Consider the following 17,029-nt stretch of genomic DNA (forward strand, 5'->3'; position numbering starts at 1 on the left):
GCCCCCGTTGACCTCCTCCACACACCTTCCTTCTGCTCCTGCCACGCAGCCCCCTTGGTGTTTGCTGTCCCGCAGCCTCTGGTTTTAAATTTCTGAGCCGGTTTTGAGGCTGCATCTGTAGCCTGGCCGCTGCTGCGGCGCAGAGGAAGGCGGCTGCGGGAGGGGAGCTGCTCGAGCCCCCATTTTGTGGTCGCCTCCCGCTTCTGCCTGCCTTCCTCTTTTGGGGGGCTGGGGCACTGAGGAGACCCCAGGAGTATGGGTACACCAGGGTCACACACTGCAGCCTAAAGAATAAAAGCCTTCACTTACACATCAGAGGGCTGACAATAGACTCCTCTTGTCTGTAGGAGGTTTCCTCCACTTCTCTATCTGACACAAACTAAGCCGCCCAGCTCATTTTTTTTTTCATGATAGTTACATCTATAGCAAGAGATACACACAAAGCTGTAACCTTGTACTGTGGTTTTTCATTTACCTAGTAAACAGGTCAGCAAAACGACCCCCACACTCTTATAAAAAACACTGTAACGTCAGTTACCACCTCAGGTTTCCTAGTGTTAAGAAATATCCATCCTACAGGAAGAAGTCTTTATTCTGCAGTCTGATTAAAAGAGTAGCCTGTCTCTTCCAGAGTTTTGTCAATGTGAAACAGAAAGCCCTCAGGATGAGAGCTGTAGGAGATGTACTTCCACAATGCTCACGGTCCTAGTAATGCTGCCAGCCGTGCCCTGCCACACAAACCACCGCCGCTTCGCTGGCGTCACTCGCTCTGGGTACGGCCAGCCTTCCTGAAAATGGGATTAGGGGTGTGGGTTTGTGGGTCGAACCCTAACTGCATGGGAGTCGGAGAGAAGAGAGCCACACGTTCAAGTGAACGAGGCAGTTTCAGCTGCCAAAGACCAGGGTAGCTCTGTCAGAGCACTGCTCGCTAGATTGGTTTATAATTCTATTTAACTAGAGCAAGAGATTCCTGTCAGTGTTCTTGCACCTTTAGTTTTTCTACTACTTGCATGTTTAAAATTAACCTTATGAATCAGTAAATCTATATAAATTTATAGAAAGACGTATTTCCTTGAATTTTTACGTTCTACTCATCTCACTAGACATCATACTTATTTTTAATCCACCTCCTGTTGAAACATTGCAATTGGCTAGGTTGAGCCAACAGCCAGTAAGTACACAAGCCACAAGGACCTTTGTGATGGGTGGCACCCCAAAATTACATGGAAAGTTTGGGGCTGTTTAGAACATATTGGGAAGCGACGGAAAAGATCACTTCTTGGACACAGCTCAACTTTCATTTGAGCTACAAAGCCATACAGTAAGTAGTGTTGTTTCACAGCATACCATGCCATCACATGCTCACAGGATGTAGGGTGTGTTCAAGTCTGTTCAGAAGCAATTCATCAATTTCTTATTTGCTCATGTCCCACCAGAGACCCACACTGATTAATCACAGAATCGTCTAGGTTGGAAGAGACCTCCAAGATCACCGAGTCCAACCTCAGCCCTAACACTAACAAGTCCTACACTAAACCATATCACTAAGGGCTTCATCTAAACGTCTTTTAAAGACCTCCAGGAATGGTGACTCAACCACTTCCCTGGGCAGCCCATTCCAATGCCTAACAACCCTTTCAGTAAGAAGTTCTTCCTAACATCCAACCTAAACCTCCCCTGTCGCAACTTTCGCCCATTCCCCCTCGTCCTGTCACCAGGCACGTGGGAGAACAGACCAACCCCCACCTCTCTACAGCCTCCTTTAAGGTACCTGTAGAGAGCGATGAGGTCTCCCCTGAGCCTCCTCTTCTCCAGGCTGAACAACCCCAGCTCCCTCAGCCGCTCCTCGTAAGACTTGTTCTCCAGACCCCTCACCAGCTTCGTTGCCCTTCTCTGGACTCTCTCGAGCACCTCAACGTCCTTCCTGTAGCGAGGGGCCCAAAACTGAACACAGTACTCGAGGTGCGGCCTCACCAGAGCCGAGTACAGGGGGACAATCACCTCCCTAGCCCTGCTGGCCACACTGCTTCTTATACAAGCCAGGATGCTGTTGGCCTTCTTGGCCACCTGGGCACACTTCTGGCTCATATTCAGCCGACTATCAACCAATACTCCCAGATCCTTCTCTGCCAGGCAGCTTTCTAACCACTCATCTCCCAGCCTGTAGTGCTGCTTGGGGTTGTTGCGCCCCAGGTGCAGGACCCGGCACTTGGCCTTGTTGAACTTCATACAGTTGACCTCAGCCCATCGGTCCAGCCTATCCAAATCACGTTGTCCAGTGTGTTTTGGTTATTCACAGTGGTCGTCAAAACACTGTATTAATCTAAAAACGTTTCAGAGTAAATACAGAAAAATGTTTTTCCGCTTGATTTATTTTCATAATAAACCAATTAAAAATACAAAAGGCAAGGACCCAAGGTTCAGAGGGCTCCATCATTTAAAAATTTGTCTTTAAATACAAATTCACTCTGTAATATGAATACATATAACATTAGACCTCTAAACATAATGATCTTATTTGCATCTATCAAAAATTTGTATGGAAACAAATTAGCTGAAAAAACTTCCTTGTGACATTGAATGTACATTATTTACAATCAAAAAGAACTCTTAGAAGTATTAATCTCAGAACACCTGCATAAATTGTATATATTTCATTTCCCTCCCCCCTTACAAAACAATCTGAAGTAGAAAGCAAGATTGTTAAGCTTCATAGTCACAAAATGGCATGAAACATCTGCACCTGTAGTGATGCCGTTAGCTTCTGCAATTAAATATATCTGATGTTTTCATATAAAATATAGACATGGCATTGTCCATTACTGGAATAAATGTTTTTTGTACTCTCAATAGGAGTGTATATTCAATTTTGCACACACAATAGCTTGTGCTGCAAAAAAAATGCAAGAGGATACCTGGTTATCAGAGTCTAAAACTGATGTAAATTCACTGATATGAAACAGATACTTGATCATAAAAATTCTACACATGGAATGAAAATGTCCCATTAAAAGTAACTGTTGCTTCAAAAGTTGTGATACATGTATAGATTAAACAGAAAAGATTATAATAATGTTACTGCAATGTAAATCAGCAACAGGCTGAAAACGTACAGTAAGAAAGAAGTCTGAAACTTTGAGAAAGTCTTCATAGAAAAGCATGTTCCTTCATGCCTGTATTTTGAAACGAGTAATATATAATTTTATTTATATGATAACATTTAGCAATTAACAGAAAATCAAAATCCGTTCTAAAGCATGAATTCTAACAATTACCTGCAGAAATTAAGTAGCTTTATAACATCTTGCTTCTGAATCAAATCATATATACATAACTGAAAAGGTCCCATCACATTTATGAAAATAATCATCCACAGGGTCTTTTTTAAAAATCTATTGATATGAATTGGGTTCCAATGGCTCATCTTCTTGCTTCACTTGCACGTTAGATGGGAAACCATTTGAACTGGATACTACCATCACAAACGGTTGCTGCTGAAACCTCTGCTCCGACTGCTCAGTATCATCTAATTTGTCACTGTCTTCTTCTTTTAGCGCTCCTTGTACGCCGATCTGTTTCGTTTCTGGTGCTTTAATAACTGAGGTGATCACTGTGCCAGATGGATGAGCGACCACCTGCGAACTGCTGGGTGAAAAAGTTACCACTGGGGTAGTGGCAGTGAAGGAGGGAGACGAAGCCATGTTGACTGTTCCATTGCAAATTGTCTGCACGCTGCTGGTGAGAACCTGCTGAACTTGTGCTGGGCTCAACACGATTGAGGAAGAAGGCGAGACTGGCTTCTGAGACTGTAGCATGACATTTTCTTTAAGAACTGTCATGGGCTGTGAAGTAGGAATGGCTTGTAAAATAAATTTTTGGGGTGTTGCTGATGAGGCTGGATCTGTGCTGGCTATCACTGTAGTAAGAGGCACCGTCTGGAGTGTTACAGTATGCAGCTGCTGATTTCCAGGAGAAACAACCACTGGAACCTGGGTTGGAGTCTGTAAAGTCCTATTAGGATTAGAAAAGATTACAGGGTCAGAACACTTCCATGCTGAGTATTTAAAAATAATTATAGATTTACTATTGAAAAATCACTTGGCATCATGAACGTTTATCTAAAGACTGCAAAAGGGGAAGCAGTCACTTTCTTAACAAAACAAAAACCAGGCCTGACCCCTGAATTCAGCAACACAGCTCCCACGGTGAAGGTATTCTGTATGAGCAATACTACTATCGCCAAACTCAACAGCCTGCCTTTGGGACATTTGGTAGTTCATGAGAAAGCTTGGGAATTGCATCCGAGACCTCCATCTCAAGCATCAACAAACAGCACGAGCACGACCCACTAGACCTCTGCCATCCATTTCACAAGGTCCCCAGCTCAAGTAAGTCACAAGCCAGCCCTCAGTTCTCCTGACATCTGTATGTCTTTACCTATATGCTAAAGTATCTGCACTGTAACGGTGGATCGAGCCGGGACCTTCTCAGACAGCCGGGACACACAGCTCGCTGTCTGCCAGACTTGTATGCTCCTGGTAAGGCAGCTGAACAGAATTTGCTCCCAAAATGTAAGTTTAAATTAGGAATGATCCCATCAGTTTCAGGCTGGCAGACCTGGGTACCACATTACTTTCTGTATTTATGCTGAGGGCAAAGTTAGATGATGAACGGCCACATCACTGACGTATACAAACACAACAGTGGAAAATGGTGATTCAGAGATGCGGCTGAAACACACACAGCTCAGCCATGCAACATACCTCGGTTTAAAATATATATCTATCTAAAACCCACAACATGCTCACTGCAAAGCAAATGATTTCCATTGAAGGGAGGGAAAAAGGAAAGGAAGGGTTTAACTGCTTCAAAACCCTACCATAGCTTGTTCCAAACCAACATGCTGCCTCCAACAATCTTCTTCTTTCTTCTCATTTGTTCTGCAAAGTTCTCTCTAACATTCCTGCTTCTCTCCGATGTTTTCTCCTGCCTGTCCTCCTCCAATTTTCCAGTCTTAAGCTCTCACTCGTATTTTCTTGAACATATTTGATGCTGGATGAAAACAAAAATAACCATCTCCTCCTCCGCCTAGCTTATTTCTCTACCTCTGCTGAAATTACTTTAGGCAGAAACCAACTTACCTTCCCTATCTGTACTTTCAAGTCCATGCACGACATAACATGCTGTACGGATTGCATACATATGTCTGTCACAGAATGTCCTCCTTTCTGTAGTCCTTCTGCCCAGGTACTACCTCTTTTTCTACAGCTCTGTGAAATCCCTACTTTCCAGCATTTGGCCACTGGCCCGTCAGATCAGACTCAGTGTATTCAAAACTTGAAGTAAGGGGGAAATGTGGCTGCAGATACTGCTGCTTGCTACTCCAACTACACAGGGAGCTGCACTCCCTCTTCCTTAGTGCAGCAGCAGAGACAAGTGAAGGAACATCTGCAGAGGATTTCCCAGCCCTCCCTCAGCTCAGTCCTCTGGGAGAGGCCTCCAGCTGAGCTCCACAGACTGCCCCAGCAAGAGCAACTCCAGAAACCCAGCTGGCACCAGGCTCGAAGCACTGAGCTCTTCCCTGAACAACCCCTAGCTGCCGGTCCCTGCTGCAGGCGAGCTTTTCCCCACCTCCCGGGTGGCTTGGTGGGAATAAAACCTGCATCTGTAGCTTTCGCTTTCTCTAGAAAGACAAGGAGGTCAGCAGTACCCAGGACTGATGCTGTAGCAAATCCAAATGCTAGCCCATGAGGCTCCCATGCAGGTCTCATCACCCAGGCTATATAGCTGGGACACAAAATTTGATGCTACTGACACCAGAGTGCAGAGGGGCAGCTGCTAAGCTCAGTATTGAGCTCCTCTTTCATACAACTAGGGAGAGCCCAAGGAAGATGCTCATGGAAATGGGCTTGCAGGGGGACGAAGCACCAGCTGAAATGATCGCTTTGATCACTTCTTTTTTTTTTTTTTTTTTCCCAAGTTCTGGAGAACTTTGTGCTGCACAAGCACACGCAATGGAGCTTAAAACACGAGGCTCAGAATGACACCACCAAGGTTCTCCAAGTCTGCTAAGGGTCACCAGTGCTAACTGCTTCTTTTCAAGTAATTCCCCGGGGAGCTTGACGGAACAATCACAAATATCCACGCCAGAACCAGTAACAGCAGGAGGGCATCCACTAGCTTTTTTAAAAACTATGTAAATTACCAACAGTTAAACAAACTTGCAGCAAAATCACAACGTCATGTAAATACAGCTCAATCCATCCAAGTCTACAGGAAGCCGCAACACAAGTGGAACAAGTAAGAAGGGAAGGACAACTGACATTTGCCATCAGAGAAACACTGAAAGTATCTGAGTAAGACAGTGGATACCAAGCCAGCTCCTCAATCCATGGTGCAACGTACTTGAGTCTGAAGGATTAAGATCAACTCGATAGTTTCAAGTTTGAAAAGCAGCAGCTGAAGCTGGTAGCCTGTGCTGGTACGCCATGCAAGTATAACTTGGAAGATACTTTCTTGTTCTTTAGGTGTTTAGTTTTGAAATAAAATAGAAGATTCTACCTGTTACATGGCTGCAAACGACAACCTCAAAAACTGCTAAATGGATCTAATCAATGCAGAGGGTATTCTGCAAAGTGCTAGGCGCTCTGAGAGGACTGAACCAAAGCATTTTTCTCAGCATACTGCAATTACTTTTGTATTGATGTCAAGCCATTGTATTTCTCATGAAAATACATCCCATACCGTGGCTAATAGCTTATTCCAGATGCTCCATTTTCTCCAGTCAAGATACATATATGATATACACACATATATAAACGTGTATATGCACACACACAAAGTGTAAACTTGCCAGAGGGAAGCATGTCCCAGATGTGTCTACAAGCTGAGGACTAAGCAGCAGACTGCACCATAACTACTACGCCTTGTTATTTACAGTAAGGATGGCCAAGCCCAATTTTTGCCTTCAAAAATAGTACGTAGTATAACTGTGCCTGTTTACAAACCAAGATCTAGGTGCTCAGACTATTTGCCTTGAACATCACTAGAAAAAAAATATGTTTGGTTAATCTTTTTGTCTGTTTTACCAAAAAAAAAAACCCAGCCCACACTACTCGAGGTGATCCCTGGGCTATAAGACATCAGGTGCTTTCAGCTGCGTTTTTTGCTCTGTTGATGATGAATTTCACTGTCAACTTGCTAACACCCTTCCAACTCTAAGGTACAAATCTAGTGGGTCATTGCTTTAAAAGTTCCTGCTGGGGTTACAGAAATAACAAGAACATTGCGCAACAGTGATGAAAGGGAAATGTGGCCATAAAGCAGCCTGCTTTCTACTGAGAACAGAATGACAAAAATTCTGAAGCCATTTCAGCCTGGCAGAACGTGATAATGCACCCCTTGGTTCGTTTGGTGCTGTTAACAGTCTAGAATTGTGCAACATCACATTAGCTTACCAAGAGGTGGGGAGTGATAAAGCAAACACTAAATGACAGGAAGGAGAAACAAGTTTATTCATGGCAATTCATGAAAAATTTATGAAATAAGAGAAAGGAAGAACATACAAAACAGAATTGAAGCTACAAGCCAAGGTACACGAAGTATTGCACAGCACAACAACAACAAAGAAACAAGGCAATATGAAGAAATACACAGAGAGAAAGAGGTGAGAGAATTCCCTTCCAAGCATACACAACATTCAATCCACAGCTATTGGGGAAATAATGGCCTTGAGACGAACGGGCCATCTTCCAGGGACTTTCCCCGTTTGTTCAACTAGCTGGTTACAGACAGCTCATTCAATCAGCCTAGGAAGAGCGAGGGAGGCCAAGGGGTGGGGTGGGCTTGTCAGAACCACTTCAAATGCCTGAGTCAAGAGGCAGTCTCCTCTGAGTGCATATAGCAAGGCCTGGCCAAACGCAACTCTACCATCAAATGCTTGGCCAAAGGCTCTACCATCACTGCAAGCCCTTCCACAGCTGCAACCGTTTATATCATACTCTAATAGTCATCAAAAGTCTTGTCAATACTTCATCCCCGTGTATCACAGACAGAGCCTGGCCTTCTTACAGTGCAAACCACACAGACGGGAGCTGCCAACCAGTCTGGGTGTAGCTGTCCGAGAGATGTAGCACGGGACTTGATGCCTGAAGGCAAAATCTTAACAGAACCTCTAACTAAGGGAGGGCAGAACTTGGCTGTTCTTCGTCTGGACAAGGTAATCTGTTATCACGAGGACAGAGGACTCAACTCCCAAGCCTAGTGTCCTTACAGCTTTCTTTTCAGAGCTTTTCAAAATCGCACACTCACCTGAATTAAAATTCAGGAACATTCCCACTAACAGAAACCCACAGAAACTCCACCTCTCTTGACAGCATCAAAAACATGTGAACTTGTATTCCTGCAGATAGCTTCCCATTGTGCAGAAGCAAAACGAATCTCTCCAGGTGACCTTAAAGTCCCTTCTGCCTTCAGCAGCCTTCTTCCTACCCTCCACAGAAACGGGCTTAAGAAAAACTCTTCTCAGCTGCAGGAATTCAACTCAAAATGGAAAGTTTTAACTGGAGGCTTTGCCTTGGCATAAGTTGGCCCTATCATAACAATGTTCTGAGAAACTCTAGCCTCTTGTGAGCTAAATGAGAGTTTCTTGTAGGCACTCAATCTAACTGCAAACAGAGGCAAAATGTGCTCTGATGCTGGCTGGTGAAAGAAAGGCGTCCCACACAACAGCCAGGAGATGTTTCTGATCATCTAAGAGACCTCAGCAGGCATCCCATTCCCTCGGTCAGGTTCCCATCCCAGAACCCCAGTGAGCTCTTTGCCAAGACTGCCACCTGTGATGGCTTTTATTCAGCAGATGGGCTACAACATCAGCTGACATCGGGTAAATTTGGATCACATTCTTATTCATGGAAAAAGGACTGGATTTTGGAAAGCAGATGGTCAATGCAAAGTGTCAGTAGGACAGTGCCAGACTGTCTCTGTGTGTCTGTGTGGCCAGGCAAGCTCGAGCACAGTGACTGCAGACAGGGCGCAAAGTGTTTTTACAGAACACAACAGTGACGTTCGCTGCACAGCTCACACAAGTTAACATCTCTACGTGACACACGATGAAGAAAATGTTTCATTTGAAATAGCAGCTGTAATCACATTTTCAGTGTTCACAAATCCATGCTAAATGACCAATCAGTGCATTTTTCAGCATGGCTGCAGTCAGACCCCAAATAGCTAGTTTACAAATTAAGGAACAACAACAGAAAGCCTATGTGTTTGCTTGGGGTAGGCATGGCTTTCTAAGGTGATTCCCTCTGCTTGTTGGGACAATCCACCGTGCTGGCATATTGTTGGCTTTATCACTGTTCTTACACAGCATGCTCACAGCCAGAAAAAAACACGATTCACCTTCAGCTACTTTCTCCTCCTCTTGAATGAGGATCTCGCCACTGTGGTCCATGCTTGCGTCACCTCCAGGATGAATTCCTGCAACAGTTTCTACCCCAAAGGTTGCAAAAAGGTCAAGATGAAAGCTGTGGCTGAATCATGATGCAGTAGTTCTCCAATTCGGAAGTGAACACACAGAACATATCCCACCGGTCCTCTGGGGTCTGTATTAGCTTTTCCCCAAGTTACAGAACAGAGTCTGGATACTCGTCTTCTAACATGCTCTGTCCAAGCTATCACAAAGACAACTTGAAAATACAGAGAAAAATAAATAAATAAATAAATAAACTGAATTTTTGAAGAAACGTTGTGTTTAGAGCCAGGAGCCTGCTCAAGCACTGCTCAGGATCTCTCTGCAGCCACCTAACTGGAGGTTTCTTGCTATATGGAGCTGTCAGCTAGAAAATTCAGCCATGTCCCACACAGTCAATATGAAACAGTGACGCAGTGTTTTAAATTAATCCAAACCCACAACCTCATCCTCTCTGAACTGCTAGTATTATGGGAGCCTCTCTTCACTACATAGAAGTCATCCCATCTTGAACCACCGCTGCTCTTGATTACAGGTAAGTGGAAGTGCATCTCTCTGTGCCCGCAGCACTATTCATTGGAGTGCAATCAGCTGCCCAAACCCAGGCACCTCAGAGCCCTGCAGGATATCCTAGGCTACCTAGACAAGGTAAGGACTCAGCCTTACAGAAGAAATACACTTTAGAGCAACAGGAGGGATACTCTCTGCACTCAAAACGACCCAGTGAACATGGAGCTGAATCCCAAGACTACTTTAGTGCCTCCAAATTCCACAATTATTCCAACAAAACACCCGTGTAAACCAGATCACCTGCGTGAGTTACTGTGGTTTAAACTGAGTGATTTTACAAGCGCAAAATTCAAAGAGACTTCCCTTTAAAAAGCCAGCTCACTGGGAAAATTTATAAATGGAATACTCATCCAGAGAGGCATTTTATTTTTGTCTTATCACTGGAAACACGACGCCAAATTCAGCTCCCAGTTACACAACTGGAAATTTCAGCAGCTGCGCTTGCAACCACCAAGCCTGAGCAGCAGCGGGTTTGCAATTCGGAGTATTCCCATCCAAGATACTCAGTGTCTTTCCTGGTCAGCAAAACCTGGTTTAAATGGCATGACCCTGCCCCATTTCCTAAGCTTGGCTTAGCACTACATCGTCGCCTTTCTGCTTAAGCTACGGGACTGAAGAAGAGCCATCTGCCCGTGGCCAGCAATACTTCAGTCTCCTGCATACTGGAACTGGTATAAAAAGCTCCACAAAGCCACCTGTAAGACAAGAGCTTTCTTTAAACCACTCAGGCCTGTTTCTGCTTTACTACGAAGCATGACTACAGCAAAAACAGGCAACAGCAAGAACGAAGCTGTAACTGAAGACAGGGTACATCTCCCCAGTGTTGCACGCTGCAGCACTTCGGAGTGGGTGTAGGACACTGCCCTCCACACAAATTATTACACAAAACTCTGCAAGAGCTTCGGAACAGCTGTAAGCAAAGGCACTGCCTGTATCCTGCCAAGAGCCAGCCCCCACTTTTCACTGGCATTCCCATTTCTGTCAGAATCACAGAATCATTAGGGTTGGAAGAGACCTCCAAGACCATCTGGTCCAACCATCCCCTACCACCAATGTCACACACGAAACCATGTCCCTAAGCACCACATCCAACCTTTCACTGAACACCCCCAGGGACGGTGATTCCACCACCTCCCTGGGCAACCCGGGGACCCAGTGCCCCACTCTCCCCGTGATGCTCTCAGGAGCGGACTTCACCAGGCAACGCCAGCTGGCACAGGGACAGGATGGCGACACAAACCCTGCACAGCAGCCTTTAAATACGATTCTTTTAACAAGAGAAGATGCATGTTCATGTCACTTACAGTTAAGTGTTAAGAAGCCAATTGTTTTAACCTCACCCTTCAGTATTTTCTCTGCAGTATGTGGTTAATCAGTTTTTTTTCTCACAACACGACAGAAGCAAATAGCTGCAGACGGAAGAACATTTATATGACGAAGAAAGAACATTCATATGAATAAAACTTTAGAAGCTACGTTACATAAGACAAATTATGTGGGTCCAAGATATTCATGCTTGAAGGCAGAGCCTGACCACTAGCCAGTATGTGCTGGAAAAACTTCTGGGGAACGCTCCCAAGCCCTGCTTGCTGTTTCTCCCAAATGACCTCGATTAACCACATGCCTCAGCCTCCGAGCAGCAACTAACAACGACTGGTGCTTTTTGTCCTCTTCCTTCCCTACAAAACTACTAGGAAGTGACTCCAAACGCAATCCTACAGGCTGTGCGTGCATCGCAAGGTTTGTCGGCCCCTGTCCTAGGCTGGCAATCACACATGCTGGGAATTTTTCAATCAGGCTGACCAGTCAGTTTGTCCCTCACGGTAGCTCCACTGAGGCACTTGGGAACACGTACACAACCACGTCCAACTGCTAGAGATTTATGGCTGCTTGAACAAACAAAGCTAAAATCCAGTTGCTTTGTTTAAACTTTATTATAAAACAAGACCTAACACATATGCTCCAAAAGCGTTCACTAAGCCTTTCCTTCTCACCAAAAGGTTTGAAGTGTGCAGTTTGAAACTGAGCAAAAATTATGTCACAAATTGTGTTTCTAGAGCCTGGAGCAAGCAATGATTGCACAGGATTCGTCAGCACCTTGGCCCATCCTGTTTAAAAGCATGAAGACGCAATTGTTTTTGTTTTTTTCCACTCTAACAGCTCAAACACCTTAGTACTTGCTTTCTTAATCAAGAATACTTCTACAACAGTCAGTAACTGAATTGCACTGGAACGGTCCAACGCATTTTTTTCTTTTATCTTCATCTGAGATACTTGGTCATCACGGCTGGGAAACGTGCAATTGAAGTCTTCATGGAACAATGTTAAAGCTACACAGCAGAAAGGCAGAACTGAAGCAATACAGAATTGTGAGCTTTCTACAGCTTTTATTTCATTTGAACTTCACATGTGTATCAGCCCTACTACTTTCTCCCCAGCTTATTGTCCAAAGTCTAATTGTGAAATATTGTAACGCAATAGCAGGCCATCATGCCATTGTGCAGCTTTCCAAAGCTTAGGACGGACTGCTTGCCTTGATGGGTCTAACAGATACTCTCTTTGTTATTATCATTTTTATATCTGTCTGTAAAACTAGATTTACGTATCTATACTGTTGATATTGTTCTTAACATATAATCTAATATAGATCTAGCCCACGGCTATTTAGTTCTGTAAATTGCTATACTCTCTCACTATTTATGTTTAATAATATTTTTCTCCTGACTTAAATGGTACTGCACAGCTTCAGTTATGCCTGTACTCATTTCCTTTCACTATTATTGACCTAGTCACTTTTTTACAGCTTGCAGGTAATTAAATCCTTCATCAAACCTGGAATCATAGGACTGCACAGTACAAACAGCTTCATTCCTAAAATACGAGCTTTAAAACCTTAAAAGACACATCAAACTGATTCAGATTATTATTTTTCTAAATAAATTTCAAAACTAGTTCTTTTTTTTTTTTGTCAAATTCCTCATAATCAGAGAACAACTTCTACATAAACTTCTGATGACATATAACCTTTCCCTCCCCTATGTACTTCTTGAGTTAATTCTATTTCATTAGAATAATAAGCAAAACGATTTGATTTCAACTTAGGCATTTACAATTGAAAGACAAATGAAAACAGGTATTCTCTGCTTAAAAATGGTAACTCCTTCCAGTTTGTTGTACAGTGCCTGTTAGTAACCATTAAAAGGATTTTTGCTTTCTCGGCTCAATGTATTTAATCCCTTGCAACCTTTATTAACCAGTGAGTTTCTCTTTTCAGCGTGATTTTTTCACACTGCAACATGTATGAAAAACATTCCATAATTCTTATGGAAAAAAAAAAAAACTAAACAGGATCCGAACTAGAAAGACCAGTGAAAATTTATTTATTTTTTATCCCAAAGAAAGAAGAGAGAATATATATATTTTGTTGATTGAAGCTGAAGTCTTGATTTGCCATTTCCTGTATATAAATGGAAAATCTTCAGTTTCCTCAGCCACTTGGTTATCTCCTAAAATGTTTCATATTGATTCTATTATATCAGTCACTGAAAGCTGATCTAGGCAGTTTCAGTTCTTCTCGCTGAACGAACTGTAACTGCTATTCTGGATTTCCCTTAATCTATCTTCCTTTCATATATAAGTACAGTTTTAATAATTGACTGGCTTTTACAACAGCCCTCTAGTAACAGAGGTGAGAGAGCAAAATTTATTCTTTAGAAACGAAGTAATTATTTGATCTCATTAATGCCATTACTTATTTCCATCTGACAACATTCCACCGTTAACCCCAGATACTCAGTACCACTTCAGATCTACTGGTGGCTCTGGATGTAATTTTCCAAGGAGGGAACAGAGCAAGGGAGCAGGAAAAAACATTACTGACATTTTGCAGCATAACACAATAACCCTTCAAACAGTGACCTTAACAGAGCAAGTCCCAGGAAAAAAAAAAATAAATGTTCCTTATTCATTAAGAATGTGCATCTCCTGAATTATATCACAGAATCACAGAACCACAGAATCATCTAGGTTGGAAGAGACCTCCAAGATCACCAAGTCCAGCCTCTGACCTAACACTAACAAGTCCTCCACTAAACCATATCACTAAGAGCTACATCTAAACATCTCTTAAAGACCTCCAGGGATGGTGACTCAACCACCTCCCTGGGCAGCCCATTCCAATGCCTAACAACCCTTTCTGTAAAGAAGTTCTTCCTAAAGCTTTTGTGAAACTGCTATGGTCAAAGGTCCAGAATCACCATCTACAATTCTGACACTCCTGCGGAGGAGGGCCGAGATTATAAGAACATTTGTTTTAGGTCTTTTGCAGTCAGCGGACATGAAGGAGCTCCCATCAGGGGACGTATAAGGCTTGAGTGTTCGTTTCTAAAGCCTCTCCAATTTGGATGCTACTCACAATGTGCATGTAGGTGCAAAGGAGTGATGATGCTGAAATGCTGTGTACTATTAGCCAGTTTACTTACAAATGAAGCATGGAATCATGACTTGTAACTGCAGACTACTTCAGGAGACAGACTCCCATGAGACTATTCTGTTAATCGTTTTCTAAAATCAAAGTAACATGCTCTTTTAACAGCAGCAAAATGCCTGAGTAGATAACTGAGCTTTTCCCTGTTGTAAGTGGGGACAATAGAAGAGATGAAAGAGATGACAACTTTATAACAAAAAGAATTAAGCAAGAAGGTAAGTCTTTTTGATGGGATCTTCCAGACACACCATATATAATCAAAAAGCAAAGACACCAGTCTGTGAAAAAGCAGAGCCATGAAAATCCTGTCTCTGCTGCAGGACAGAACTGACGATACCATTTTTTTTAAAAAAAATAGTGGATTCTTCCTTTCTAAAGGATTTGCATCAGGCCTAATCCCGCAGGAAAGATGTGCTTCCCTCCACCAAAACAGAGCATTTATGAGTGTGCATGTTGAAGCGTCCTGTAAAAAAAATAATTCCCAGGATCACCTGCACAGCATCTGTTTCACTTGAACCCAACTGCAAGACGAGCAATTTTTTCTGAAGCACAACAAAGAAACTAGTCTACCTAGCCACACTCCAGTGAATTTATTATTATTCATACATTTATTTTCTTGACATTTGCTTACCTTATATTCTGAACTGACGGATTTAACGTTTCATCTGCAACGTTGCTGGTTACAGCCGCTTGTCCTTCTGTGATGGACTGCAATGGCTGCATTACGTGAACTGTCCGAAAAAGCTGAGTGGGATGTACTGGCTGCGTAGACTGCATTGTCCTCAAAACTTCTGAAGTCAAGCCAGGTGTCTGCTGCTGTACAACTTCTACATGCTCCTTAAGCTTAGCAGGCTTCGAATTTCCTGTTTTTAGAACTGTGGTGGATCCTCCCTTTGTTCCAGTGTTCGCAGACGCTCTAGATCTGCTCGACTGGTTTCTACTGGCCACAGGAGTTGAGAGCAAAGTTGAATCTGATGATTCAGTGCTAGGGCTTGCATCCTCATCATCTATATAGACGAGATCTTTTGGCATTTCTTTAAATTGATACACTAGGCGCTGACCTTCTACTTTGGCCAGTATTCCTCTTTGGTAATAATATCTGTTTAAAGCAAACATACATCAACAAGTTAGAGTGTTTTTGCAAAACCCCTAACTAAATAAAAAACACAGCAACAAAAAAGCAGTAAATAACACCAGCAGTAACAAGGAAGAAGGGGCTTAAGGTATAATATTTTTTCTGCGTAGTTTCTTGATTACAAAGGAGTGTCCAAATTAATAGCATTTTTTTTCCTCAAATGACACTTTTTCATGGTATTTCTTGTAGCCTTTTAATTTCAACATCAGATAACACTGACGAGAAAGAAAAGAGCTCTGTGATTTGGCAGCTCTGCTGTAAATGAATACTGCTTTAAAGTCCTATGAAACTTCTAATTCTCCTCAAGTCGGCCAATCCTTTAATTTACCTGAATTCGTGCTTACTCCCCAGTGAGCACATACAGACATTTTAACTACAAGAAAGCAAAGACAACAGGACAGGAGAGTTCTACTTCAGTTATATTTGCAAATCAATATGAGAATTTACAATCAGGCATACTGAGGTGAGGGGTGAATGGAATTGAACAGAAATGTGGAGCTGCTCAGCCAGACAATTATCAATCAGCAGATAAGACTGAAGCTTGCATCATCCACATTCATGGGTGTCTGCTTATTTTGCAGTCTTTTCTGCACAAGACAAAAAAAAAAAAAAAAAACCAATCCAATCTGCAAATGACATGATGTTTTAAAACTGCACACACAAGTCCACAGAAGTGCCAGCAAACCTGAATTATAAAACTGTATTTTCCACTGGGAACTGGATCATTTGCCGTGGGGAGAAATCATTTCATTAACTCTAATATACCTAAATTTAGGGTTTTTTTTGAGAGAGGGGAGATTAAAATTTTACATAAAAGGCTTGCCACACTCAGAATCTTCAGTCTGGTTTTGGGGCTGATTGTAAAGATGTACGATTGTCAGCAGCACTGAAAATGTCCAAGCTGAAACTGCAGGTGACTGATTTGGGGTTTAGGTTAGTAAGGGTTACTTTTTGCTTATTTATTTTGCTGAAATAACTTCTTTATTTCCCGAGCTGACAGAACAGTAATTTATTATTGTTGTTAGACAAATGAGATATGACATTCAATGCATGCAAACACTATGGCAACAAAGACAGTATTATTAAAAATGCACATACCTGAGAGCTCTACCCATTGTTTCGTAATTCATGTCAGGTTTGTTTTTGTGTTTTCCCCACAACCTGGAAACAGCCTTGGAATCGACTAGTTTGAAAATGCCCTTCTCTCTTTGAGTCCATTTGATATATTTAGGACATGTAGCTTTGTCCTGGAGCAGTGCTAGTAAAAACTCCCAGAGATAAATGGTATTTCCTAAAATAAAGGTATTTCAGGAAACAGAAAAAAATGTTAGTTGACCATATTTTATTAATGAGTTAAATATCCTAA

At 42.6% G+C, this 17,029-nt stretch overlaps 1 protein-coding gene and 1 long non-coding RNA gene across 7 annotated transcripts in view; one reads left to right on the forward strand and one right to left on the reverse strand.

Annotated features, from left to right (window-relative positions):
• The first annotated feature begins 59 nt into the window (after positions 1-59).
• LOC308193340 lies at positions 60-2,551 on the forward strand. The gene is made up of 2 exons (XR_013949557.1): positions 60-773; positions 1,156-2,551. It is a non-coding gene; the product is annotated as an uncharacterized lncRNA (long non-coding RNA).
• The window catches only part of ELF1 (E74 like ETS transcription factor 1), an 88,168-nt gene continuing 73,494 nt past the window's right edge, over positions 2,356-17,029 (reverse strand). For all 6 annotated transcript variants that reach the window (XM_080587734.1, XM_080587733.1, XM_080587737.1 and 3 more), the window contains exons 7-9: positions 16,762-16,954; positions 15,160-15,627; positions 2,356-4,011 (exon numbers count right to left, since the gene is read on the reverse strand). In XM_080587734.1, coding sequence (XP_080443860.1) covers positions 3,393-4,011; positions 15,160-15,627; positions 16,762-16,954 — 1,280 coding nt within the window. In that variant the 3' untranslated portion in view covers positions 2,356-3,392. The remainder of the gene's footprint in view (positions 4,012-15,159; positions 15,628-16,761; positions 16,955-17,029) is intronic.

This window comes from Anser brachyrhynchus (assembly GCF_964034855.1).
Source record: "Anser brachyrhynchus genome assembly, chromosome: 1".
NCBI classification, from domain to species: Eukaryota; Metazoa; Chordata; class Aves; order Anseriformes; family Anatidae; genus Anser; species Anser brachyrhynchus.